At 36.8% G+C, this 27,031-nt stretch overlaps 1 protein-coding gene across 4 annotated transcripts; it reads left to right on the top strand.

The window, feature by feature from the left end:
• On the top strand, positions 1 to 27,031 carry LOC141395139 (uncharacterized). 4 transcript variants are annotated; one of them, XM_073970614.1, is made up of 8 exons: positions 42 to 61; positions 144 to 311; positions 1,009 to 1,288; positions 4,096 to 4,578; positions 4,654 to 4,775; positions 4,835 to 5,123; positions 19,624 to 20,339; positions 26,108 to 27,031. In XM_073970614.1, the coding sequence occupies exons 3-8, from the start codon at positions 1,117 to 1,119 to the stop codon at positions 26,513 to 26,515; spliced, it is 2,190 nt and encodes a 729-aa protein (XP_073826715.1). In that variant the 5' UTR covers positions 42 to 61; positions 144 to 311; positions 1,009 to 1,116; the 3' UTR covers positions 26,516 to 27,031. The 4 variants fall into 4 exon arrangements, with proteins under 4 accessions (XP_073826716.1, XP_073826715.1, XP_073826718.1 ...); XM_073970615.1 differs by having other exon boundaries at positions 1 to 248; XM_073970617.1 differs by lacking the exon at positions 42 to 61 and having other exon boundaries at positions 273 to 367.

Here is a 27,031-nt window from a genome sequence, read left to right as displayed (position 1 = left end):
GTTTTGATTATAGTTTTTGCACTGCATGTCATCTTCAGGCCACACCATCAACATCTGTGGGGTGGGTGGTGGTGGTGCAATTACACGAAACACTCACTCTCCCCTCTCGCACATCACACATTTTTCCAATTTGACAATTCTAGTTTGTCCTTCCCTCAACAAATAACAAAGTCAATTGAAAATTGACAGAACCGTTAGTAGAAGCAAAAACAACAGAAGCAGCAGCAGAGTGGCAAGACATTGAAAAAGTAATGAAAAACAAACATCCATCCATACTGGGAAAATCTGTGTAATGACCTTAAAGTGAAATGGTAAAAAAAGAAACCAATTTTTGTATTAAAAAGTGAATAGAAATAGAAGAGAAATGGTAACAATTGTGGAAATACACATTTTAAATGTTGCAAAAGTGCAAAGAAAATTTATCACAATATAGTTATACACAAATGAAAATGGAATGGTGAAAATATATCTAAGACATGGACAAAGTTGTTCGACACAAATTGTGAAAATAGGAAAAAAATAAAAAAATTAGAGCTGTTGAAATGTTTCAAAATCATGGAAAACACTAAAAACACCAATTAATATTTCAAAGATTTATTATTATTATTATTATTTCTTTTTTGTTAGTCTTCAAAAGTCCTTTTGGTTGGAAGTATGTGTGTGTATATGTTTGTATGTTGGTGTTCGTAAAAATTGCGTATTCGTGCGTTTAATTGCCTTGTGCTCCTGCCATGCTGTTGGTGGCATGTACATGTGCGGTGTGTTTGTGTATCTCTGGCCATTTTGTAATAACAATTATTCGCCAATGCGGGGGGTATGGAGTAGAGATTGATAACAAATTGCTCGATTAAAGACGTTCTTTAATAGTTTTCCTTTTACGCTTAACAGTATATTCTGAATTTAGTACATACATATAAATTGGCCCATGTGCCAATTATAGAGCAAAAAACATCTTAATATTTTTGTATAAAACAAAAATAATGAACTTAGCTGTTTTTAATTTTTTAGGTGGTCACCAATGTCAACTTACGCTTAAAACACTAAAGTATACAACAAAAGAAACCAAAAATACATATAACGAAACAGAAACGATAATAAATCATTGATACAAGCAAAATGATAAAATCAACAACAACATCCTTCACTGTTACAATCATATTCCTGAGTCTTATGAGCAATGTTCAACATTGGAGTACCTATGCCACCAAAGAGGTGCTCAATCCTAATACGCTATACGATGATAAAATCCATCATTTGACCAAGAGAATGGATCTGCAAGTTTGTTTGGGTAAGTGAAAAAAAGTATCAGTAGTATTTCATTCGTCTAAGCTGACGAGTGGATAGACCTTAATAGACGACCCGAAGCAAGAGCTGAAGAGATTCTCTATAGAAGAGCTGAAGAGAGTCTCTATAGACTAGCTGAAGGAAGTCTCTATGGACGAGCCGAAGGGAGTCTCTATAGACGAGCTGAAGGAGTCTCTTTAGACGAGCTGAAGGGAGTCTTTATCGACGAGTAGAAAGGTGTCTCTATAGATGAGCTGAAGGAAGTCACTATGGATGAGCTGAAGGGAGCCTCCATAGGCCAGCTGAAGAGAGTCTCTATAGACGAGTTGAAGGGCGTCTATATAGACGAGCTGAAGGGAGTCTCTATAGACGAGCAAAAGGTCGTCTTTATAGACGAGCTGAAGGGAGTCTTTATAGACGAGCTGAAGGGAGTCTTTATAGACGAGCTGAAGGGAGTCTTTATAGACGAGCTGAAGGGAGTCTTTATAGACGAGCTGAAGGGAGCCTTTATAGACAAGCTGAAAGGAGTCTTTATAGACGAGCTGAAGGTAGTCTCTATAGACGAGCTGAAAAGAGTCTTTATAGACGAGCTGAAGGGAGTCTCCATAGACGAGCTGAAGGGAGTCTCTATAGACGAGCTGAAGGGAGTCTTTACACGCAAGCTGGAAGGAGTCTTTATAGACGAGCTGAAGGGAGTCTATAGTCTTTATAGACGAGCTGAAGGTCGTCTTTATAGACGAGCTGAAGGTCGTCTTTATAGACGAGCTGAAGGTCGTCTTTATAGACGAGCTGAAGGTCGTCTTTATAGACGAGCTGATGGTCGACTTTATAGACGAGCTGATATGGTCGTCTCTATAGACGGTCTGATATGGTCGTCTCTACAGACGGGCTGATACGGTCGTCTTTATCGACGAACTGAAGGGAGTCTTTATAGACGAGCTGAAGGGAGTCTTTATAGACGAGCTGAAGGGAGTCTTTATAGACGAGCTGAAGGGAGTCTTTATAGACGAACTGAAGGGAGTCTTTATAGACGAGGTGAAGGGAGTCTTTATAGACGAACTGAAGGGAGTCTTTATAGACGAGTTGAAGGGAGTCTTTATAGACGAACTGAAGGGGGTCTTTATAGACGAGCTGAAGGGAGTCTTTATAGACGAACTGAACTGAATGGAGTCTCTATAGACGAGCTGAAGGGAGTCTCTATAGACGAGCTGAATGGAGTCTCTATAGACGATATGAACGGAGTCTCTATAGACGAGCTGAATGGAGTCTTTATAGACGAGCTGAAGGGAGTCTTTATAGACGAGCTGAATGGAGTCTTTATAGACGAGCTGAAGGGAGTCTTTATAGACGAGCTGAAGGGAGTCTTTATAGACGAGCTGAAGGGAGTCTTTATAGACGAGCTGAAGGGAGTCTTTATAGACGAGCTGAAGGGAGTCTTTATAGACGAGCTGAAGGGAGTCTTTATAGACGAGCAGAAGTTCGTCTTTATAGACGAGCTGAAGCGAGTCTTTATAGACGTGCTGAAGGGAGTCTTTATAGACGTGCTGAAGGGAGTCTCTATAGACGAGCTGAAGGGAGTCTTTATAGACGAGCTGAAGGTCGTCTTCATAGACGAGCTGAAGGTCGTCTTCATAAACGAGCTGAAGGTCGTCTTCATAGACGAGCTGAAGGTCGTCTTCATAGACGAGCTGAAGGTCGTCTTCATAGACGAGCTGAAGGTCGTCTTCATAGACGAGCTGAAGGTCGTTTTCATAGACGAGCTGAAGGTCGTCTTCATAGACGAGCAGAAGGGAGTCTCTATAGACGAGCAGAAGGGAGTCTCTATAGACGAGCGGAAGGTCGTCTCTATAGACGAGCGGAAGGTCGTCTTTATCGACGAGCTAAAGGTCGTCTTCATAGACGAGCTGATGGTCGTCTTTATAGACGAGCTGATGGTCGTCTTTATAGACGAGCTGATGGTCGTCTTTATAGACGAGCTGATGGTCGTCTTTATAGACGAGCTGATGGTCGTCTTTATAGACGAGCTGATGGTCGTCTTTATAGACGAGCTGATGGTCGTCTTAATAGACGAGCTGATGGTCGTCTTAATAGACGAGCTGATGGTCGTCTTTATAGACGAGCTGATGGTCGTCTTTATAGACGAGCTGATGGTCGTCTTTATAGACGAGCTGAAGGTCGTCTTTATAGGCGAGCTGAAGGTAGTCTTTATGCAAGAGCTGATGGTCGTCTTTATAGACGAGCTGAAGGTCGTCTTTATAGGCGAGCTGAAGGTAGTCTTTATGCAAGAGCTGATGGTCGTCTTTATAGACGAGAAATCTATATAGACAAGCTGCAGAAATAAATCTATATATACAAGCTGCAGAGAGTATTTATAGCTGAATGCTTATAGACGAGCTGAAGAGAGTCTTCATCGACGAGCAAAAGGGAGTATTTATCAACGAGCTGAAGGCAGTCTTTGTAGAGGAGCAGAAGGGAGTCTCTATAGACGAACTGAAGGGAGTATTTATATACGAGCTGAAAGGAGTTCCAATAGGCGAGCTAAAGGGAGTCTTTATGGACGAGCTTCAGGGAGTCTTTTTAGACGACACGAAGGTAGGCTATATAGACGACGTGAAAGAGGTTTTTATAGACGACTCGAACTATGTACCTGTAGACGAACCAAAGAAAGTCTCCCTAAAGGGAGTCGTAGTTAAAGCCAAGAAAATAATCTTTATGGACTATCCGAAGCGAGTCGTTACAGTTTTCCGAAATTAAGGATTTACCGACAACCTACAACTAATCCTTCTTCTCCTCAAATTATTTTCTATCCAGGACAATTTGATGTTCACAAAAATACCATTATACGCACCGGTGAGTCGCAGGCCATAGGCGGCAAGTATCTACAAGGTCTTGAATTGGATACCATGGAAGAATGTCAGCGGCTGTGCTGTGAAACCGAATCCTGCGATGTTTATATTTTCGAAAGTAAAAAGGATGGCTATTGTTATCTTTTCGAGTGTGGTACCCCGGAAAATTTCCATTGTAAATTTACACGACACGCAAATTATACAAGTGCTGTGCTAACACCGGTCATACGTTCGAATATTGAAGTAACCACTCAACATCCCATGGTGGCACATAAAACCTCCTCGGCTATATCTCAACAAGAATGGGAGCTATCGAATTTAAAAATAAAACCAGAGGTGAGGACTGGCAAGACAGGTGAAGTAGGCTTGGCAGGCATGAATAACCTGCCGGCCAATACAAATGCCAAGAAATCTTTGGCATCTTCAGATGTGGAATCGAATACAAAAGGTGAGCCCGATCGGAGCATTTTCCTTCGCTCCTTTTACTGGTAATTTATAAATCGTTGATTTTTTCTCCCGCCAGTCAATTCTACGGTCCAATGTGGTCGTTTTCAATTTGCCTGTCATTCTGGAGAATGCATAGCTGTCTACAATGCCTGTGATGGCATACCCCAATGTGAAGATGGTAGTGATGAGGGACCTGAGGTATTTCGAAACAACTTTAACAATTTACTTTCGTTTATTTATGTTTTCATTTGTTGCAGTGTTCCGGTGCAAACAACAATAACAACGTAGCTACAAATACAAAATCATCATCGGATGGAAATTCCAATAAGATCTCCTCCTCACCTCAAATGACTCAATACCAACAATCGCAGTCATTTATGCAGCAATCAGCCCAACAACAATTACAAAATATGCAACAAATCCAGCCATCACATCAAACACAAAATGCCGGAGTTATACCTTCTATACCGGTGGTCAATAATCGTGAAGATCCCACAGTTTGGGAAACAAGGAAGATTGTTTCGGGAACACCAATTAATGTGAATGGTAAGTGAGATATTGAAGTTGAAATAATTATATAAGGCAATCTCAGTAGACGACACGAACAGAAATTTGATTAATGTCTCCTAACCAGACTTAAAAGGGATCTGGAGGCAGTCTTAATAGATGAAATGAAGAAATTCTGAAGAAAGTCTTTTGAGGAGAAATGAATTAAGAATTTTATTTGGAAAGATTGTTTATAGACGACAAGAAAATAGGAAAAAAGGAAAGGAGAAAAGAAGTGATTATAGAAGAGTTGAGAGGAGACTTTATAGAGGAGCTCATGGGTGTATTTATAGAGAACTAGTGGCATCTTTATAGACGAGTTGGAATACGTCTTTATAGACGAGCTGAAAGAAGTGTTTATAGACGAGCTGAAGGAAGTCTTTTTCGACGAGTTGAGGTGAGCCTTTATAGACGAGCTGATGGGAGCCCTTTTTCGACGAGTTGACAAAGTCAGGGGAGTGTTACTAAACGAAATGAAGGGAGTATTTTTAGAATATTATAGATAACCTGAAGAAAGTCTTTATAGCCTGTATAGTCGAGCTAAAGGAAGACTTTATAGACGAGCTAAAAGGGGTCTTTCTAACGACAATCCGCATACATTACGGTCTCGATGCCGTCTGCCGGGTGTAGAATTTCGGAATGATATATGTTAAACCGTTCGGAGATATCACCTAGCCTTGGGGAACCCCCGGTTTCACTCTACGGGTTTTGAGATCTATTCTCGAGCAGCTCGACATGATTGACGGTATTGAAAGCCTTCGATAGGTCAAAAGCCATCATGATTGTTCGGTTGCACGGCCTGCTCTGGTTCAGTCCTCGAGTGATATGTGTGGATATAGCGTGTAATGCAGTACATTTTTGTATGTCCATGTTGATGTAGGGAAACTGGAAAATAGCTTCTCATCATGGGGAGGAATAGTGCCTCTAGAATCTTTGATACTGGTGACAAGATGGAGATCGGCCTACACGATTCAACTCTGCTAGCATGCTTGTCTGGCTTCCGTAGCGGGACCAACCTGCCAACTTTCCAGGCATCTGCTATAATATGGGTGGCTAGCGATAGGTTGAGGACACTTCTTAAATATTCCACTTGGGTTTCCTCCAGTTGTTTAAGCTTTACCATTGATATTCCGTGTGGGCCAAAAGCTTTGCGTTTCAGATGGCATCGCTCATGTAAATTGTGGTGTTACCTCCTCGGCTGGGAGGGCTCTTCTTAAACGCCCTATCACTCTTGGGTGCACTATAAATTGCCGGTTAAAATAACACACGCACCTCTTTGAATCAGTTATTGTCACGCCGTTTAAAGTAACAACCGTTCTGTCATCCTTCTTTCCCAGGTTCGAGAGTGATTTAACCGTTACCCCCAATTTACTTAAAGCAGTACCAATATTGCATTGCTTCAGGTGATCTAGCCACTTTTTCCGATTATGTTCGCCAAACTTGACTTCAAGAGTAAGTTCTATCTCTTGAGTCTTCAGAGTTCGTAGAACGAAATTCATAACGCTCATTTGCTAGCCCCGCCTCTGATGTGGAAATTTGGTCTGATTTCGGGTATTCGACCCGGAAAATTATCATAGCTACACGGTGATGAAACCGTGGTGCAATAGTATGCATTGCACGCTGAATGTCCGGGTTCGATTCCCAACGTTGGCAAAATACCCTTCAGTAATGTTGGCGACATTTCAAGTTTCCCTTGTCCCTTATGGTATGTTTGGGGAATATTGATTATTACCCGGGGATATGAGGGAATTGGCAGCTCGCTAAAGCGGTCATTGGTAAGTTCTCCGAATCCTTTCCAATCAGCTTTTCCATGGTTCAGAAAAGTACGGCGGCCAGTTGTTATGCAGTCGAGTGGTCTGTTTACGGAGATGATGATCGGAAGAGGGTCTGTCACAATGGTGAAGTCTGGTGAGCTGTGGCAATCTTATCCTATCATTGTAGGAACGTCTTTATTCGCCGTGCAAACGGCTGAATGCCCAAACTCGTTATGAGAATTGGGCGTACAGAAATAAGGCCCCATGAAATAACACCCCAAACGGAAATGAAAATGGACCCCAATTTTTGGGATGTTTTTTCAATTTGAAAAATGGCCCCAATACAAAAAGGCCCCAACTAGGAAATTTGGCCCAAAAAAAAAAATATTACATTTATGCCCCAAAATGTCATTGAGGCCAAAATGCATTTTTGAAATTGAGGTACATTTGGCAAATGCAATATCACCCCAAAGAACGAAAATACAATTAGGCCCCAAACTATCCATTTACACCCCAAAAAAATTATTCACTTAAATTTGGGGTGTAAATGAAGCCCTAAATTTTGGGGTATTTTCAAAAACGATTTTTAAAGATATTCATTCAATAGTTTGTAATATGTAACTAATTGATGGTTATACTTTTTTATAATTTTAACATATTGAAACTTCTACTCTCCATTTTTTCTAGTACTGTTTCAATTGATTTTTTTCAAAAATATTTTCACAATTTAAGGAAGTACAAAGTTTTTGTAAACATATGCAAATATTTTTTAAAAACGAAAAGCGCCGCTGGCGAAAATATTAAAAAATCGCGCGATTCTTTACAAAAAATATTGTTACAGTTTTAGAAAATACAATTTTTTTCTAAACAATTGCAAATATCTTTATAAAACCGCAAAGCGCCGCAGACGAAAATATTTTTAAAAAAAAATCGCGAGATTTTTTAAAGAATATTTTCACTATTTTAGAAAAAAAAAAACAAATTGCTAATACTTTTGTAGAAACGAAAAGCGTCGCAACCAAAATATTTTTGAAAAAATCGCGCGGACAAAAGATATGGCGCTTTTATTTCGCTTTTTAAGAAAGAAAATATTATAAAAACGCTAATTATTTTAATGAGCACAATTGTTACAAAAAAGTTCTCTCAAAGTGACTTAAGCGAGTAGATTGCATAATACCTGCAAAATGTTACACAGAATTCGCGGAATGTACATAAAATTGATAAATTATTGAATATAAGTCAATTTTTTTCAAAATTAAGACCCATTTAGTGGTCATAAAATTACATAAACATTTGTTGTGGATCAAAACTTCACGGCGAATCAAATGAGACTACAATCATACAGATTGGTGTTATAGTTCGATGTTACAGCCAAAATAAGCACATATTTTGGTCAAAAAAATAATTTTTTGTTTGAAAAAATATTTTTTCACATGCATTATGTAGTAAAAAATATTGTAAAAATCTATAGGAATACTTCCTTAATTTTGCTTAAATCTCCCAATAAAATAGACGGATTTTGCTTTATTGACATTCATATTAAAGCTTTCCCATTAGGGAAGGTAATTGGGTTGATGAAGATAAATGTCAAAGATTCTGAAATGGAAACAGAGGTCAAATAACCCATTTTAGTTTATATGCATTTTAAAATACGTGTAAATCGCGTAAATATCAAAATCATTTTGTCCGCTTGTGATTTTCATGTAAAGCAAGACTATATCTTTAATTTATATATATTTTTCGAAATTTACGTTGAAGGCTAAGATGTAGCATCGGCTGCATCCTAGCATTAAAAAACCTATAAAATATCGCTAATTTGCGCAAAGTGCATACAATTTTTGTCCGCATCCGATTTCAGTGTTCACCATGAAAATATATACCGATATATATCTATTTCAAGGCGATCAATCAAGAACCGTGGATGTATCATCGCACACTATTTTTTGGGATAAAATAAATCTAGCTCCCTTATCAGTGAAGTTTTCAAATATCTGTTTCCGCTAAAACGAAGATGCTGTACTAGCTGTTTCATTGCAGTGGAAATGAACCGCAGAAAACGCGATAAAATACGCCATATTTCCAAAAACAATTTTAGATGATTTCCTACTTTGGAATTTCTTGTAACTCGAGTTTTAGTAGATGGATGCAGATTTCTATGAAGCTGTGCAGACTACATTCACAATATACGTATCAAATAACTCAGAATCACAAGTACTACAATCCTATATATGGTTTTTATAAAAACCTGTTTGCGGAATGAAATTAGAAGAAAATTTCAAAAAACACTGTAAATCTGGCTTCAAAATGTCAGCATCATTTAATGGTAGAAGCAGACGAAATTTTGAAAAGTAGTACATTAGTGAGATGATCCTTATTTAGTTTGCTTCTGCTTTGTCTTTGACAGGAAACTCGAGAAAAGTGTGGTTTACTCACAAATAGAGAGATAACAAAAAAAGACATGGTGGCTTCAACCCATTTTCACCAATTTTGTAACATAAATATAGCCACAGCTTCCACGCAAATTATCTTTTAAGGCAAATATTTTTTGCCATGTCCAAAAACATTTCATTTTATCCAAAAGTATTTAATTTGTATAATATACAATCACGAGTCGCATGTTCTAAAAGGGTAAACCTTGGCTTCAGCTATGTTAAATTTTCAAAAATATTGGTGATATACACTTTCATATGGGCAAAATGTGTCTCATCAAAATAATGGTTTTAGACCCCAAGTATGTTTGGACGAAATGTGTTTCAGACAATTTGGAGTCGATTGAGCAATGTCCGTCCGTCTGTCTGTCTGTCTGGCTGGCTGGAGCGCACGATAACTCTCGAACGGATCAACAGATTCGGTCCAAAATTTGGCTTTCGTAATATTTCGTCCAAACTTAGTTTAAGTTCGAAGATGGGTTATATCGGTCCACTCGTTCCGGTACCTCCCCCACAAACGTTCGAAAATGTTCGGAAAATTTGTGCGCACGATGACTCTTGAAGGGGTAACCGATTTGGTCCATACTTTGCCCATCGTGAAATGTGTACCAGACATAGATAATGTTTCAGGTCAATCGGCCCACTCTTTCGGGTACCTCACACACAAAATTTTGGAAAAGTTCAGTTTAGGGCCATCTCTCGAATCACTCTGATTTTTGTTTTAGCAACTTGTATTCACTACCCTCCATACGACGGTACAAGTTTCATTAGGGGCAAGTCCATACTTCCTGAGAATATAGCATGAAAGTTGCAAAAAACCCTATGAAACCGTGTGAGGTGGTCGGAGCGCTATATAACTCTAGAACGGATCTGCCGATTCGGTCCACAATATGGCCTTAGTAATATTTTGCCCAAACATAGTTTAAATTTGAAGATAAGCCATATCGGTCCACTCCTTCAGGTACCTCCCCCACAAAAGTTCAAAAATGTTCGGAAAATTTGTTCTTACGGTAACTGTTGAAGAGAGTGGTCCATATTTTACACATCCTAATATATCTACTAGATATAGATAGATCAGGTTCAAATATGGACTATATTTGTTCACTCCATCCGGTACATCCCACACAAAATTTCGAATAAGTTCACTTTAAGACCTGCTATCGAATCACTTTGATTTTTTTGAAGCAACTTGCATTCGCTGCCTCAATTACGATAGTAAACGTTTTTTCAGGGGCAAATCCATACTTCTTGAGCAAACATCACGAAAGGGTGTAAAAACCCCCTATGGTACCATATGTAGTGGCTGGAGATCCACTTCCATAATGGTCAATGTAGATCCATTCCTTTTAGTATCTCCTCCGCAAAACTTTTGATCTCTAATCCTAATGAACATTTTTGTCGGTTCAAATTCCCAAAATTTTTAAAAACCCCTAAATACATACGTTTTTTGGGAACAATTGTTTTAATATATACAGACTGAGGGTATATCTCTGTCGGCAAAGCCGACTGATAGTTTTTTACTTGTTTTTTTTTTTTTTTTTTTTGCAAAGTAAATTTTTCAACACTCTGTAAACAATTCAATCGTCATACGTCTAACTGTTCTGAATACGTTTATGCTAAAAAATCAAATCGGAAAATTTGTTCATACGGTAACTCATGAAGGGAGTGGCCGAATTGGTCTATACTTTACACATCCTAATATATCTACTAGATATAAATCAGGTTCAAATATGGACTACATTTGTCCACTCAATCCGGTACCTCCCACACAAAATTTCGGATAAGTTCACTTTAAGACCTGCTATCGAATCACTTTGATTTTTCTTGAAGCCTCAATTACGATGGTAAACGTTTTTTCAGGGGTAATTTCATATTTCTTGAGCAAATATATACAGGCTGAGGGTATATCTCTGTCGGCAAAGCCGACTCATACTTTTTTACTTGTTAAAGAATATTTCTCAATCAATCATCACAATGCCGTAAACCACTAAATATGTTCATAACATACCGTTTAGCAATAATTGTATCTCTTTAAAAGAAAACAAAGCTTTACCATAGCTTATCATATAATTATTCATTTATGATTCTTAGATGAAAATTTTCCCAAACCATGAATTAATCAGCAACTATAATGAAAGTTTATAAACCTAACGTAAGCAAAGAGCACCACGTATATTGTTTGTAAATGAATTCAATATCAGAGTGTGGGAATTGAGGGAGGCTATCAAATAAATTATGATAATCACGACATATCATGAACATTGTTATGACTTATTAACAAATTATTCCATCACTTGCAATTAAAATTGAAGTTGATGGGCTCAAAACTGTAGCTAATGTGAAAACAAGATAATGTTTAACGTTGCAGGTCGCTATGTTTTGTTCTCCAAATCCCAATAAGAAATTGTTTCTAGAGTTTATTTGGACTTTAAAAAAGAGACTACAAATTCACATTTATGGCGCTAATTGGGACTACAAATAGTCAGAACCTCATTGGACAAAGAAGTCTCTTAAAAATTCACACATGTGGTGATTGTTGTCTCTACTAATCATGCTTTTAATAATCGCTCAATGTAGCCTTTTTCCTTATAACCTATCACCTTCAACGTTTTTAGTTTACTTGTCACCAAAATATTTCTACCCGAAGCCGAACTGTTTGAAGTATTGACAGATCTTCTAAGTACCTTAAGTGTGGTAACGCCTATCTCAAATGCCCATTTTTAATATCCCACAATTATTTCCACTAGATTAAGGTTATCTATGACCGTTATTTCTTTTATTCAAATTAGTCTCGCTCGCAGAACAACAACGACGCCAATATATTTAAATGTCATTGTGGAAGAATGGTGTCACTTGGGCTGAAGATGATGACGATGCTCAGATAAACAAAAAACAAAAACACCGCTTAAATTAAACTAGTTTTAAATGCACCCGTGTGGAAAATGTAAATGTTATGCTTAGGCTTCGTATATGGAAGCACACAACAACAACTAAGAGAAATTCCAACAAAACAAAGAATGGTAATTAGTGAAAACATTTGTAAAGAAAAACGTTTGTGAAAAATGAAAACATTAAAGGGAATGTTGCCGTTATAATTCTTGTAGAAAGAAAGTGATCTTGAGACAAGATTAAAAAACACACAGAAATACAGAGAGAGAGAGAAAGGTGCTCCATTGGTAGAACTTTCCATCTATAGAAGAAATTTTCGGGGTTTCTAAAAGATTTCCCATGAAAATATATTTCTTAAAATCCCTGACGGCTGCTGAGAAGATATTCTTTAAAAATCCTCGCCAATGGCCCACATTTGTGAGACAGATGATATTTAAAAATCCACGTTCTAAGGTTGATGGTCCATGAAAAAAATATTCTTAAAAAATCCACGTTTCTGAGCCTGAAGGAATATTCTTTTAAAATCCACGTTTCTGAGGCTGTGGTCAATGAAAAAAATATTCTTTAAAAATCCGTGTCTGAGGTTGATGGTCCCTGAAAAAAATATTCTTTAAAAATCTACGTTCTGAGGTTGATGGTCCATGAAAAAAATATTCTTTAAAAATCCAAGTTCTGAGGTTGATGGTCCATGAAAAAATATTTTTTTTTAAAATTCACGTTTCTTAGGCTGATGGTACACGAAAAAATATTCTTCAAAAATCTACGTTTCTGAGGCTGATGGTCCATGAAAAAATATTCTTTAAAAATCCACGTTTTTAAGGCTGATGTTCCATGAAAAATATTCTTCAAAAATCCACGTTTCTGAGGCTGATGGTACACGAAAAAATATTCTTTAAAAATCCACGTTTCTGAGGCTGATGGTACACGAAAAAATATTCTTTAAAAATCCACGTTTCTGAGGCTGATGGTACACGAAAAAATATTCTTTAAAAATCCACGTTTCTGAGGCTGATGGTACACGAAAAAATATTCTTTAAAAATCCACGTTTCTGAGGCTGATGGTACACGAAAAAATATTCTTTAAAAATCCACGTTTCTGAGGCTGATGGTACACGAAAAAATATTCTTTAAAAATCCACGTTTCTGAGGCTGATGGTACACGAAAAAATATTCTTTAAAAATCCACGTTTCTGAGGCTGATGGTACACGAAAAAATATTCTTTAAAAATCCACGTTTCTGAGGCTGATGGTACACGAAAAAATATTCTTTAAAAATCCACGTTTCTGAGGCTGATGGTCCGTGAAAAAATTTACCTTAAAAATCCAAGTTTCTGAGGCTGATGGTCCATGAAAAAATATCCTTTAAAAATCCACGTTTCTGAGGCTGATGGTACACGAAAAAATATTCTTTAAAAATCCACGTTTCTGAGGTTGATGGTACACGAAAAAATATTCTTTAAAAATCCACGTTTCTGAGGCTGATGGTACACGAAAAAATATTCTTTAAAAATCCACGTTTCTGAGGCTGATGGTACACGAAAAAATATTCTTTAAAAATCCACGTTTCTGAGGCTGATGGTACACGAAAAAATATTCTTTAAAAATCCACGTTTCTGAGGCTGATGGTCCATAAAAATATATATTTTAAAAATCCACGTTTCTGAGGCTGTGGTCCATGAAAAAAAATCTTTTAAAATCCACGTTTCTGAGGTTGATGGTCCATGAACAAATATTCTTTTAAAATCCACGTTTCTGAGGCTGATGGTCCATGTAAAAATATTCTTTAAAAATCTACGTTTCTGAGGCTGATAGTCCATGCAAAAATATTCTTTAAAAATCCACGTTTCTGAGGCTGATGGTCCATGAAAAATATTCTTTAAAAATTCACGTTTCTGAGGCTGAGGTCCATGAAAAAAAAATCTTTAAAAATCTACGTTTCTGAGGCTGATGGTACACGACAAATATTCTTTAAAAATCTACGTTTCTGAGGCTGATAGTCCATGCAAAAATATTCTTTAAAAATTCACGTTTCTGAGGCTGATGGTCCATGAAAAAATTTACTTTAAAAATCCACGTTTCTGAGGCTGATGGTCCATGAAAAAATTTACTTTAAAAATCCACGTTTCTGAGGCTGATGGTCCATGAAAAAATTTACTTAAAAAATCCACGTTTCTGAGGCTGATGGTCCATGAAAAAATTTACTTAAAAAATCCACGTTTCTGAGGCTGATGGTCCATGAAAAAATTTACTTAAAAAATCCACGTTTCTGAGGCTGATGGTCCATGAAAAAATTTACTTAAAAAATCCACGTTTCTGAGGCTGATGGTCCATGAAAAAATTTACTTTTAAAAATCCACGTTTCTGAGGCTGATGGTCCATGAAAAAATTTACTTTAAAAATCCACGTTTCTGAGGCTGATGGTCCATGAAAAAATTTACTTTAAAAATCCACGTTTCTGAGGCTGATGGTCCATGAAAAAATTTACTTTAAAAATCCACGTTTCTGAGGCTGATGGTCCATGAAAAAATTTACTTTAAAAATCCACGTTTCTGAGGCTGATGGTCCATGAAAAAATTTACTTTAAAAATCCACGTTTCTGAGGCTGATGGTCCATGAAAAAATTTACTTTAAAATCCACGTTTCTGAGGCTGATGGTCCATGAAAAAATTTACTTTAAAAATCCACGTTTCTGAGGCTGATGGTCCATGAAAAAATTTACTTTAAAAATCCACGTTTCTGAGGCTGATGGTCCATGAAAAAATTTACTTTAAAAATCCACGTTTCTGAGGCTGATGGTCCATGAAAAAATTTACTTTAAAAATCCACGTTTCTGAGGCTGATGGTCCATGAAAAAATTTACTTTAAAAATCCACGTTTCTGAGGCTGATGGTCCATGAAAAAATTTACTTTAAAAATCCACGTTTCTGAGGCTGATGGTCCATGAAAAAATTTACTTTAAAAATCCACGTTTCTGAGGCTGATGGTCCATGAAAAAATTTACTTTAAAAATCCACGTTTCTGAGGCTGATGGTCCATGAAAAAATTTACTTTAAAAATCCACGTTTCTGAGGCTGATGGTCCATGAAAAAATTTACTTTAAAAATCCACGTTTCTGAGGCTGATGGTCCATGAAAAAATTTACTTTAAAAATCCACGTTTCTGAGGCTGATGGTCCATGAAAAAATTTACTTTAAAAATCCACGTTTCTGAGGCTGATGGTCCATGAAAAAATTTACTTTAAAAATCCACGTTTCTGAGGCTGATGGTCCATGAAAAAATTTACTTTAAAAATCCACGTTTCTGAGGCTGATGGTCCATGAAAAAATTTACTTTAAAAATCCACGTTTCTGAGGCTGATGGTCCATGAAAAAATTTACTTTAAAAATCCACGTTTCTGAGGCTGATGGTCCATGAAAAAATTTACTTTAAAAATCCACGTTTCTGAGGCTGATGGTCCATGAAAAAATTTACTTTAAAAATCCACGTTTCTGAGGCTGATGGTCCATGAAAAAATTTACTTTAAAAATCCACGTTTCTGAGGCTGATGGTCCATGAAAAAATTTACTTTAAAAATCCACGTTTCTGAGGCTGATGGTCCATGAAAAAATTTACTTTAAAAATCCACGTTTCTGAGGCTGATGGTCCATGAAAAAATTTACTTTAAAAATCCACGTTTCTGAGGCTGATGGTCCATGAAAAAATTTACTTTAAAAATCCACGTTTCTGAGGCTGATGGTCCATGAAAAAATTTACTTTAAAAATCCACGTTTCTGAGGCTGATGGTCCATGAAAAAATTTACTTTAAAAATCCACGTTTCTGAGGCTGATGGTCCATGAAAAAATTTACTTTAAAAATCCACGTTTCTGAGGCTGATGGTCCATGAAAAAATTTTCTTTAAAAATCCACGTTTCTGAGGCTGATGGTCCATGAAAAAATTTACTTTAAAAATCCAAGTTTCTGAGGCTGATGGTCCATGAAAAAATTTACTTTAAAAATCCACGTTTCTGAGGCTGATGGTCCATGAAAAAATTTACTTTAAAAATCCACGTTTCTGAGGCTGATGGTCCATGAAAAAATTTACTTTAAAAATCCACGTTTCTGAGGCTGATGGTCCATGAAAAAATTTACTTTAAAAATCCACGTTTCTGAGGCTGATGGTCCATGAAAAAATTTACTTTAAAAATCCACGTTTCTGAGGCTGATGGTCCATGAAAAAATTTACTTTAAAAATCCACGTTTCTGAGGCTGATGGTCCATGAAAAAATTTACTTTAAAAATCCACGTTTCTGAGGCTGATGGTCGATGAAAAAATATTCTTTAAAAACCCACGTTTCTGAGGCTGATGGTCCATGAAAAAATATTCTTTAAAAAAACCACGTTTCTGAGGCTGATGGTCCATGAAAAAATATTCTTTAAAAAACCACGTTTCTGAGGCTGATGGTCCATGAAAAAATTTACTTTAAAAATCCACGTTTCTGAGGCTGATGGTCCATGAAAAAATTTACTTTAAAAATCCACGTCTCTGAGGCTGATGGTCCATGAAAAAATTTACTTTAAAAATCCACGTTTCTGAGGCTGATGGTCGATGAAAAAATTTACTTTAAAAATCCACGTTTCTGAGGCTGATGGTCGATGAAAAAATATTCTTTAAAAATCCACGTTTCTGAGGCTGATGGTCCATGAAAAAATATTCTTTAAAAATCCACGTTTCTGAGGCTGATGGTCCATGAAAAAATTTACTTTAAAAATCCACGTTTCTGAGGCTGATGGTCCATGAAAAAATTTACTTTAAAAATCCACGTTTCTGAGGCTGATGGTCCATGAAAAAATTTACTTTAAAAATCCACGTTTCTGAGGCTGATGGTCCATGAAAAAATTTACTTTAAAAATCCACGTTTCTCAGGCTAATAGTCCATGAAAAAATATTCTTTAAAAATCCACGTTTCTGAGGCTGATGGTTCATGAAAAAATATTCTTTAAAAATCCACGTTTCTGAGGCTGATGGTCCATGAAAAAATATTCTTTAAAACTCCACGTTTCTGAGGCTAATAGTCCATGAAAAAATATTCTTTAAAAATCCACGTTTCTGAGGCTAATAGTCCATGAAAAAATATTCTTTATAAATCCACGTTTCTGAGGCTGATGGTCGATGAAAAAATATTCTTTAAAAATCCACGTTTCTGAGGCTGATGGTCGATGAAAAAATATTCTTTAAAAATCCACGTTTCTGAGGCTTATAGTCCATGAAAAAATATTCTTTAAAAATCAACATTTCTGAGCCTAATAGTCCATGAAAAAATATTCTTTAAAAATCCACGTTTCTGAGGCTAATAGTCCATGAAAAAATATTCTTTAAAAATCCACGTTTCTCAGGCTAATAGTCAATGAAAAAATATTCTTTAAAAAATCCACGTTTCTGAGGCTAATAGTCCATGAAGAAATATTCTTTAAAAATCCACGTTTCTGAGGCTAATCGTCCATGAAAAAATATTCTTTAAAACTCCACGTTTCTGAGGCTGATGGTCCATGAAAAAATATTCTTTAAAACTCCACGTTTCTGAGGCTGATGGTCGATGAAAAAATATTCTTTAAAAATCCACGTTTCTGAGGCTGATGGTCGATGAAAAAATATTCTTTAAAAATCCACGTTTCTGAGGCTTATAGTCCATGAAAAAATATTCTTTAAAAATCAACGTTTCTGAGCCTAATAGTCCATGAAAAAATATTCTTTAAAAATCCACGTTTCTGAGGCTAATAGTCCATGAAAAAATATTCTTTAAAAATCCACGTTTCTCAGGCTAATAGTCAATGAAAAAATATTCTTTAAAAAATCCACGTTTCTGAGGCTAATAGTCCATGAACAAATATTCTTTAAAAATCCACGTTTCTGAGGCTGATGGTCCATGAAAAAATATTCTTTAAAAATCCACGTTTCTCAGGCTAATAGTCAATGAAAAAATATTCTTTAAAAAATCCACGTTTCTGAGGCTGATGGTCCATGAAAAAATATTCTTTAAAACTCCACGTTTCTGAGGCTAATAGTCCATGAAAAAATATTCTTTAAAAATCCACGTTTCTGAGGCTAATAGTCCATGAAAAAATATTCTTTATAAATCCACGTTTCTGAGGCTGATGGTCGATGAAAAAATATTCTTTAAAAATCCACGTTTCTGAGGCTAATGGTCCATGAAAAAATATTCTTTAAAAATCAACGTTTCTGAGGCTAATGGTCCATGAAAAAATATTCTTTAAAAATCAACGTTTCTGAGCCTAATAGTCCATGAAAAAATATTCTTTAAAAATCCACGTTTCTGAGCCTAATAGTCCATGAAAAAATATTCTTTAAAAATCCACGTTTCTGAGCCTAATAGTCAATGAAAAAATATTCTTTAAAAAATCCACGTTTCTGAGGCTAATCGTCCATGAAAAAATATTCTTTAAAACTCCACGTTTCTGAGGCTGATGGTCCATGAAAAAATTTACTTTAAAAATCCACGTTTCTGAGGCTGATGGTCCATGAAAAAATTGACTTAAAAAATCCACGTTTCTGAGGCTGATGGTCCATGAACAAATATTCTTTAAAAATCCACGTTTCTGAGGCTGATGGTCCATGAAAAATATTCTTTAAAAATCCACGTTTCTGAGGCTGATGGTCCATGAAAAATATTCTTTAAAAATCCACGTTTCTGAGGCTGATGGTCCATGAAAAATATTCTTTAAAAATCCACGTTTCTGAGGCTAATGGTCCATGAAAAATATTCTTTAAAAATCCACGTTTCTGAGGCTAATGGTCCATGAAAAATATTCTTTAAAAATCCACGTTTCTGAGGCTAATGGTCCATGAAAAATATTCTTTAAAAATCCACGTTTCTGAGGCTAACGGTACAGGAAAAAATATTGTTTAAAAATCCACGTTTCTGAGGCTGACGGTACACGAAAAAATATTCTTTAAAAATCTACGTTTCTGAGGCTGACGGTACACGAAAAAATATTCTTTAAAAATCAACGTTTCTGAGTCTGATGGTCCATGAAAAACTATTCTTTAAAAATCCACGTTGCTGAGGCTGATAGTCCATGAAAAACTATTCTTTAAAAATCCACGTTTCTGAGGCTGATGATCCATGAAAAAATATTCTTTAAAAATCCACGTTTCTGAGGCTATTAGTCCATGAACAAATATTCTTTAAAAATCCACGTTTCTGAGGCTGATGATCCATGAAAAAATATTCTTTAAAAATCCACGTTTCTGAGGCTGATTGTCCATGAAAATATATTCTTTAAAAATCCAGGTTTTTGTGTTTGATGGTCCAAAAAAAATTATTCTTTAAAAATCCACGATTACGAAACGGATTTCCCACGAAAAAATATTCTCTAGAAATGTCCCAAATTCACGCTTATAAAATCAAAATCCTCCTTTCCCATTTCAGTTAATGCCGATTTACAAAACATGAGTCCAGTGTCCTCATCGGGTAGTGGTGTGGCTGCAGCTGATGGTTTTACAGCCTACATGAATAGCCGTCAATCTGCTACGCATGGAATTTATGCACCAGCCGCAACATCGGATGTTAACATACCCCTTGGTGGTGGCAACAGTGGGAGTTCTACCATCGAACAAAGTGGTCTTTATGTTCAACAACATGGTTTGACTGGTGGTGTCCAGGATCCCAATGGTTTATATATTCAACAACAGCAGCAACAACAACAACACATCATGTTACCACCTCCTCCACCCCCACCACCAGCACCATTAAATTCTAATTGGCAACAGCAGGCGATATTAAATCAACAAAAGCAACAACAGCAGAATTTAGCAATATCGCAACAACAACAACAAGTTCCACTGCCTCAAGGTTCTCAATATGCAATGCAAAATGATGGAACTGTTGCCCAACAGCAGCAGTCACAACCTGTCGCCAGTATTATGATGAAGCAACCAACCCAGCAGCAGCAACCACAACAACAATCTGCCCAATTATCGGTGCCTTCTTTATCCCAACAACAACTACAACAACTTGCTGAAACAAAATCGTCTGCTGCAGGAAGTCACTCTCCTTCTTCATCACTCACACAAACTGTGGTCAAATCTGATGATTCCGATGAATACGAAGACTCCGAGGAGAAGTCGACCGAGCCCCCAAAGAAGGTAAGAGTAGAATAAGTCAAAAAGATATGGTTCCTTTATAGACGCTTTCCGAAAGAAATGTTGCTTCTATAGACCCTTTCTGAAAGAAAGACTGCATCTTAGACCCTTTCTGAAAGAAAAGCTGCTTATATAGACCCTTTCTTAAAGAAAGGGTGCTTCCATAGACCCTTTCTTAAAGAAAGGGTGCTTCTATAGACCCTTTCTTAAAGAAAGGGTGCTTCTATAGACCCTTTCTTAAAGAAAGGGTGCTTCTATAGACCCTTTCTTAAAGAAAGGGTGCTTCTATAGACCCTTTCTTAAAGAAAGGGTGCTTCTATAGACCCTTTCTTAAAGAAAGGGTGCTTCTATAGACCCTTTCTTAAAGAAAGAGTGCTTCTATAGACCCTTTCTTAAAGAAAGGGCGCTTCTATAGACCCTTTCTTAAAGAAAGTGTGCTTCTATAGACCCTTTCCTAAAAAAAACTGATTCTGTAGACCCTTTCTTAAAGAAAGGGTGCTTCTATAGACCCTTTCCTAAAAAAAAACTGATTCTGTAGACCCTTTCTTAAAGAAAGGGTGCTTCTATATACCCTTTCTTAAAGAAAGGGTGCTTCTATAGACCCTTTCTTAAAGAAAGGGTGCTTCTATAGACCCTTTCTTAAAGAAAGGGTGCTTCTATAGACCCTTTCTTAAAGAAATGGTGCTTCTATAGACCCTTTCTTAAAGAAAGGGTGCTTCTATAGACCCTTTCTTAAAGAAAGGGCGCTTCTATAGACCCTTTCTTAAAGAAAGGGTGCTTCTATAGACCCTTTCTTAAAGAAAGGGTGCTTCTATAGACCCTTTCTTAAAGAAAGGGTGCTTCTATAGACCCTTTCTTAAAGAAAGGGTGCTTCTATAGACCCTTTCTTAAAGAAAGGGTGCTTCTATAGACCCTTTCTTAAAGAAAGGGTGCTTCTATAGACCCTTTCTTAAAGAAAGGGTGCTTCTATAGACCCTTTCTTAAAGAAAGGGTGCTTCTATAGACCCTTTCTTAAAGAAAGGGTGCTTCTATAGACCCTTTCTTAAAGAAAGGGTGCTTCTATAGACCCTTTCTTAAAGAAAGGGTGCTTCTATAGACCCTTTCTTAAAGAAAGGGTGCTTCTATAGACCCTTTCTTAAAGAAAGGGTGCTTCTATAGACCCTTTCTTAAAGAAAGGGTGCTTCTATAGACCCTTTCTTAAAGAAAGGGTGCTTCTATAGACCCTTTCTTAAAGAAAGGGTGCTTCTATAGACCCTTTCTTAAAGAAAGGGTGCTTCTATAGACCCTTTCTTAAAGAAAGGGTGCTTCTATAGACCCTTTCTTAAAGAAAGGGTGCTTCTATAGACCCTTTCTTAAAGAAAGGGTGCTTCTATAGACCCTTTCTTAAAGAAAGGGTGCTTCTATAGACCCTTTCTTAAAGAAAGGGTGCTTCTATAGACCCTTTCTTAAAGAAAGGGTGCTTCTATAGACCCTTTCTTAAAGAAAGGGTGCTTCTATAGACCCTTTCTTAAAGAAAGGGTGCTTCTATAGACCCTTTCTTAAAGAAAGGGTGCTTCTATAGACCCTTTCTTAAAGAAAGGGTGCTTCTATAGACCCTTTCTTAAAAAAAGGGTGCTTCTATAAACCCTTTCTTAAAGAAAGGGTGCTTCTATAGACCCTTTCTTAAAGAAAGGGTGCTTCTATAGACCCTTTCTTAAAGAAAGGGTGCTTCTATAGACCCTTTCTTAAAGAAAGGGTGCTTCTATAGACCCTTTCTTAAAGAAAGGGTGCTTCTATAGACCCTTTCTTAAAGAAAGGGTGCTTCTATAGACCCTTTCTTAAAGAAAGGGTGCTTCTATAGACCCTAGACCCTTTCTTAAAGAAAGGGTGCTTCTATAGACCCTAGACCCTTTCTTAAAGAAAGGGTGCTTCTATAGACCCTTTCTTAAAGAAAGGGTGCTTCTATAGACCCTTTCTTAAAGAAAGGGTGCTTCTATAGACCCTTTCTTAAAGAAAGGGTGCTTCTATAGACCCTTTCTTAAAGAAAGGGTGCTTCTATAGACCCTTTCTTAAAGAAAGGGTGCTTCTATAGACCCTTTCTTAAAGAAAGGGTGCTTCTATAGACCCTTTCTTAAAGAAAGGGTGCTTCTATAGACCCTTTCTTAAAGAAAGGGTGCTTCTATAGACCCTTTCTTAAAGAAAGGGTGCTTCTATAGACCCTTTCTTAAAGAAAGGGTGCTTCTATAGACCCTTTCTTAAAGAAAGGGTGCTTCTATAGACCCTTTCTTAAAGAAAGGGTGCTTCTATAGACCCTTTCTTAAAGAAAGGGTGCTTCTATAGACCCTTTCTTAAAGAAAGGGTGCTTCTATAGACCCTTTCTTAAAGAAAGGGTGCTTCTATAGACCCTTTCTTAAAGAAAGGGTGCTTCTATAGACCCTTTCTTAAAGAAAGGGTGCTTCTATAGACCCTTTCTTAAAGAAAGGGTGCTTCTATAGACCCTTTCTTAAAAAAAGGGTGCTTCTATAAACCCTTTCTTAAAGAAAGGGTGCTTCTATAGACCCTTTCTTAAAGAAAGGGTGCTTCTATAGACCCTTTCTTAAAGAAAGGGTGCTTCTATAGACCCTTTCTTAAAGAAAGGGTGCTTCTATAGACCCTTTCTTAAAGAAAGGGTGCTTCTATAAACCCTTTCTTAAAGAAAGGGTGCTTCTATAGACCCTTTCTTAAAAAAAAGGGTGCTTCTATAAACCCTTTCTTAAAGAAAGGGTGCTTCTATAGACCCTTTCTTAAAAAAAAGGGTGCTTCTATAAACCCTTTCTTAAAGAAAGGGTGCTTCTATAGACCCTTTCTTAAAGAAAGGGTGCTTCTATAGACCCTTTCTTAAAGAAAGGGTGCTTCTATAGACCCTTTCTTAAAGAAAGGGTGCTTCTATAGACCCTTTCTTAAAGAAAGGGTGCTTCTATAGACCCTTTCTTAAAGAAAGGGTGCTTCTATAGACCCTTTCTTAAAGAAAGGGTGCTTCTATAGACCCTTTCTTAAAGAAAGGGTGCTTCTATAGACCCTTTCTTAAAAAAAAGGGTGCTTCTATAAACCCTTTCTTAAAGAAAGGGTGCTTCTATAGACCCTTTCTTAAAGAAAGGGTGCTTCTATAGACCCTTTCTTAAAAAAAGGGTGCTTCTATAGACCCTTTCTTAAAAAAAGGGTGCTTCTATAAACCCTTTCTTAAAGAAAGGGTGCTTCTATAGACCCTTTCTTAAAGAAAGGGTGCTTCTATAGACCCTTTCTTAAAGAAAGGGTGCTTCTATAGACCCTTTCTGAAAGAAAAGTTGATTCTACAGACCCTTTCTTAAAGAAAGGGTGCTTCTATAGACCCTTTCTTAAAGAAAGGGTGCTTCTATAGACCCTTTCTTAAAGAAAGGGTGCTTCTATAGACCCTTTCTTAAAGAAAGGGTGCTTCTATAGACCCTTTCTTAAAGAAAGGGTGCTTCTATAGACCCTTTCTTAAAGAAAGGGTGCTTCTATAGACCCTTTCTTAAAGAAAGGGTGCTTCTATAGACCCTTTCTTAAAGAAAGGGTGCTTCTATAGACCCTTTCTTAAAGAAAGGGTGCTTCTATAGACCCTTTCTTAAAAAAAGGGTGCTTCTATAAACCCTTTCTTAAAGAAAGGGTGCTTCTATAGACCCTTTCTTAAAGAAAGGGTGCTTCTATAGCCCTTTCTTAAAGAAAGGGTGCTTCTATAGACCCTTTCTTAAAGAAAGGGTGCTTCTATAGACCCTTTCTTAAAGAAAGGGTGCTTCTATAGACCCTTTCTTAAAGAAAGGGTGCTTCTATAGACCCTTTCTTAAAGAAAGGGTGCTTCTATAGACCCTTTCTTAAAGAAAGGGTGCTTCTATAGACCCTTTCTTAAAGAAAGGGTGCTTCTATAGACCCTTTCTTAAAGAAAGGGTGCTTCTATAGACCCTTTCTTAAAGAAAGGGTGCTTCTATAGACCCTTTCTTAAAGAAAGGGTGCTTCTATAGACCCTTTCTTAAAGAAAGGGTGCTTCTATAGACCCTTTCTTAAAGAAAGGGTGCTTCTATAGACCCTTTCTTAAAGAAAGGGTGCTTCTATAGACCCTTTCTTAAAGAAAGGGTGCTTCTATAGACCCTTTCTTAAAGAAAGGGTGCTTCTATAGACCCTTTCTTAAAGAAAGGGTGCTTCTATAAACCCTTTCTTAAAGAAAGGGTGCTTCTATAGACCCTTTCTTAAAGAAAGGGTGCTTCTATAGACCCTTTCTTAAAGAAAGGGTGCTTCTATAGACCCTTTCTTAAAGAAAGGGTGCTTTTATAGACCCTTTCTTAAAGAAAGGGTGCTTCTATAGACCCTTTCTTAAAGAAAGGGTGCTTCTATAGACCCTTTCTTAAAGAAAGGGTGCTTCTATAGACCCTTTCTTAAAGAAAGGGTGCTTCTATAGACCCTTTCTTAAAGAAAGGGTGCTTCTATAGACCCTTTCTTAAAGAAAGGGTGCTTCTATAGACCCTTTCTTAAAGAAAGGGTGCTTCTATAGACCCTTTCTTAAAGAAAGGGTGCTTCTATAGACCCTTTCTTAAAGAAAGGGTGCTTCTATAGACCCTTTCTTAAAGAAAGGGTGCTTCTATAGACCCTTTCTTAAAGAAAGGGTGCTTCTATAGACCCTTTCTTAAAGAAAGGGTGCTTCTATAGACCCTTTCTTAAAGAAAGGGTGCTTCTATAGACCCTTTCTTAAAGAAAGGGTGCTTCTATAGACCCTTTCTTAAAGAAAGGGTGCTTCTATAGACCCTTTCTTAAAGAAAGGGTGCTTCTATAGACCCTTTCTTAAAGAAAGGGTGCTTCTATAGACCCTTTCTTAAAGAAAGGGTGCTTCTATAGACCCTTTCTTAAAGAAAGGGTGCTTCTATAGACCCTTTCTTAAAGAAAGGGTGCTTCTATAGACCCTTTCTTAAAGAAAGGGTGCTTCTATAGACCCTTTCTTAAAGAAAGGGTGCTTCTATAGACCCTTTCTTAAAGAAAGGGTGCTTCTATAGACCCTTTCTTAAAGAAAGGGTGCTTCTATAGACCCTTTCTTAAAGAAAGGGTGCTTCTATAGACCCTTTCTTAAAGAAAGGGTGCTTCTATAGACCCTTTCTTAAAGAAAGGGTGCTTCTATAGACCCTTTCTTAAAGAAAGGGTGCTTCTATAGACCCTTTCTTAAAGAAAGGGTGCTTCTATAGACCCTTTCTTAAAGAAAGGGTGCTTCTATAGACCCTTTCTTAAAGAAAGGGTGCTTCTATAGACCCTTTCTTAAAGAAAGGGTGCTTCTATAGACCCTTTCTTAAAGAAAGGGTGCTTCTATAGACCCTTTCTTAAAGAAAGGGTGCTTCTATAGACCCTTTCTTAAAGAAAGGGTGCTTCTATAGACCCTTTCTTAAAGAAAGGGTGCTTCTATAGACCCTTTCTTAAAGAAAGGGTGCTTCTATAGACCCTTTCTTAAAGAAAGGGTGCTTCTATAGACCCTTTCTTAAAGAAAGGGTGCTTCTATAGACCCTTTCTTAAAGAAAGGGTGCTTCTATAGACCCTTTCTTAAAGAAAGGGTGCTTCTATAGACCCTTTCTTAAAGAAAGGGTGCTTCTATAGACCCTTTCTTAAAGAATACATAGAATGACTCCTAAATGTCTATTCTAGATAGGCCTCCTACTGAGCTTCTTTAAATATCGACTTCCGATTTTCATGTCCAAACTCTAATTACCAAATTCTCTCTCCCCTTCTCTCTTTCTCTCTCTCTCTCTCTCTATTTACAGCACAAGCACAGGAAGGGCAAAAGCAAATCCAAAGATTTAGATAAGATGCCAGAACCAAATGAAGACCCCTCAGCTGCTGCTACTGGACAACAACAACAATCACAAACGAGCGCAGCCAAAGCAGCAACGAATTCTCTAAAAACAATAAAAACGGCCGTCTCACCCGTTCACGAACAATACGAAATAATTCATCAAAATATGGCATTGGAATTTCGAGATCATGATGGTCAATCTGAAAGGCCGGGTGGAGCAGTGTTATCCCTGACATTAGGTCTACTCATAACGGCAGCATTGGCCATACTCATTGGCTGTCGTATGCGTACAGTGGGCCGAAGAGCACGACGCATGGGTGGTAAAACACCATATTCACATGAGGCGGATTTCTTGGTTAATGGCATGTATTTGTAAAGGACAGGAATAATGTCCGTTTCAGATTTTGTTTTAAGATTTTTTGTTTTTGTTTTTTATAATGGCTTCAATTATATTTGGAAAAACAAACATACCAACAACAATAACTAATTGGGAGTAATTGAGAAAGTGAAATCTAACAACAAAAAGAGATACTATATTCTAAACTAATTTTTAATGTGAAAATCGTGGGATGATAGAATCATTGTCTTTGTCTTTGTACTTCTAGTTTCTTCTGCGTGTGTTTTATTACCCAAGAAATGACAACAACCACAACAAAAAATGAAACAATTTGAAAAAAATAATATTTTTAAGATTTTGATTTTATTCTAGTCACGAGGGTCGAAGAAATTAAAAATGACAAAAATAATAAAAACCTACAAATAAATAAATAATCGTGTAATCTTTTTAGTGATTAGTTTTTAAACGTCAATATATAAACTTATACATACTTACATAAATACTTTTTGTAAATTATAAACAAATTATATATAAAATATAATTAATTTGTGTTAA

The sequence above is a fragment of the Musca autumnalis genome, unplaced genomic scaffold (assembly GCF_047663935.1).
Source record: "Musca autumnalis isolate F117 unplaced genomic scaffold, ASM4766393v1 scaffold_2, whole genome shotgun sequence".
NCBI lineage: Eukaryota > Metazoa > Arthropoda > Insecta > Diptera > Muscidae > Musca > Musca autumnalis.
The sequence above is the reverse complement of the archived record's forward strand: the minus strand, read 5'-3'. Positions and strand labels throughout refer to the sequence as shown.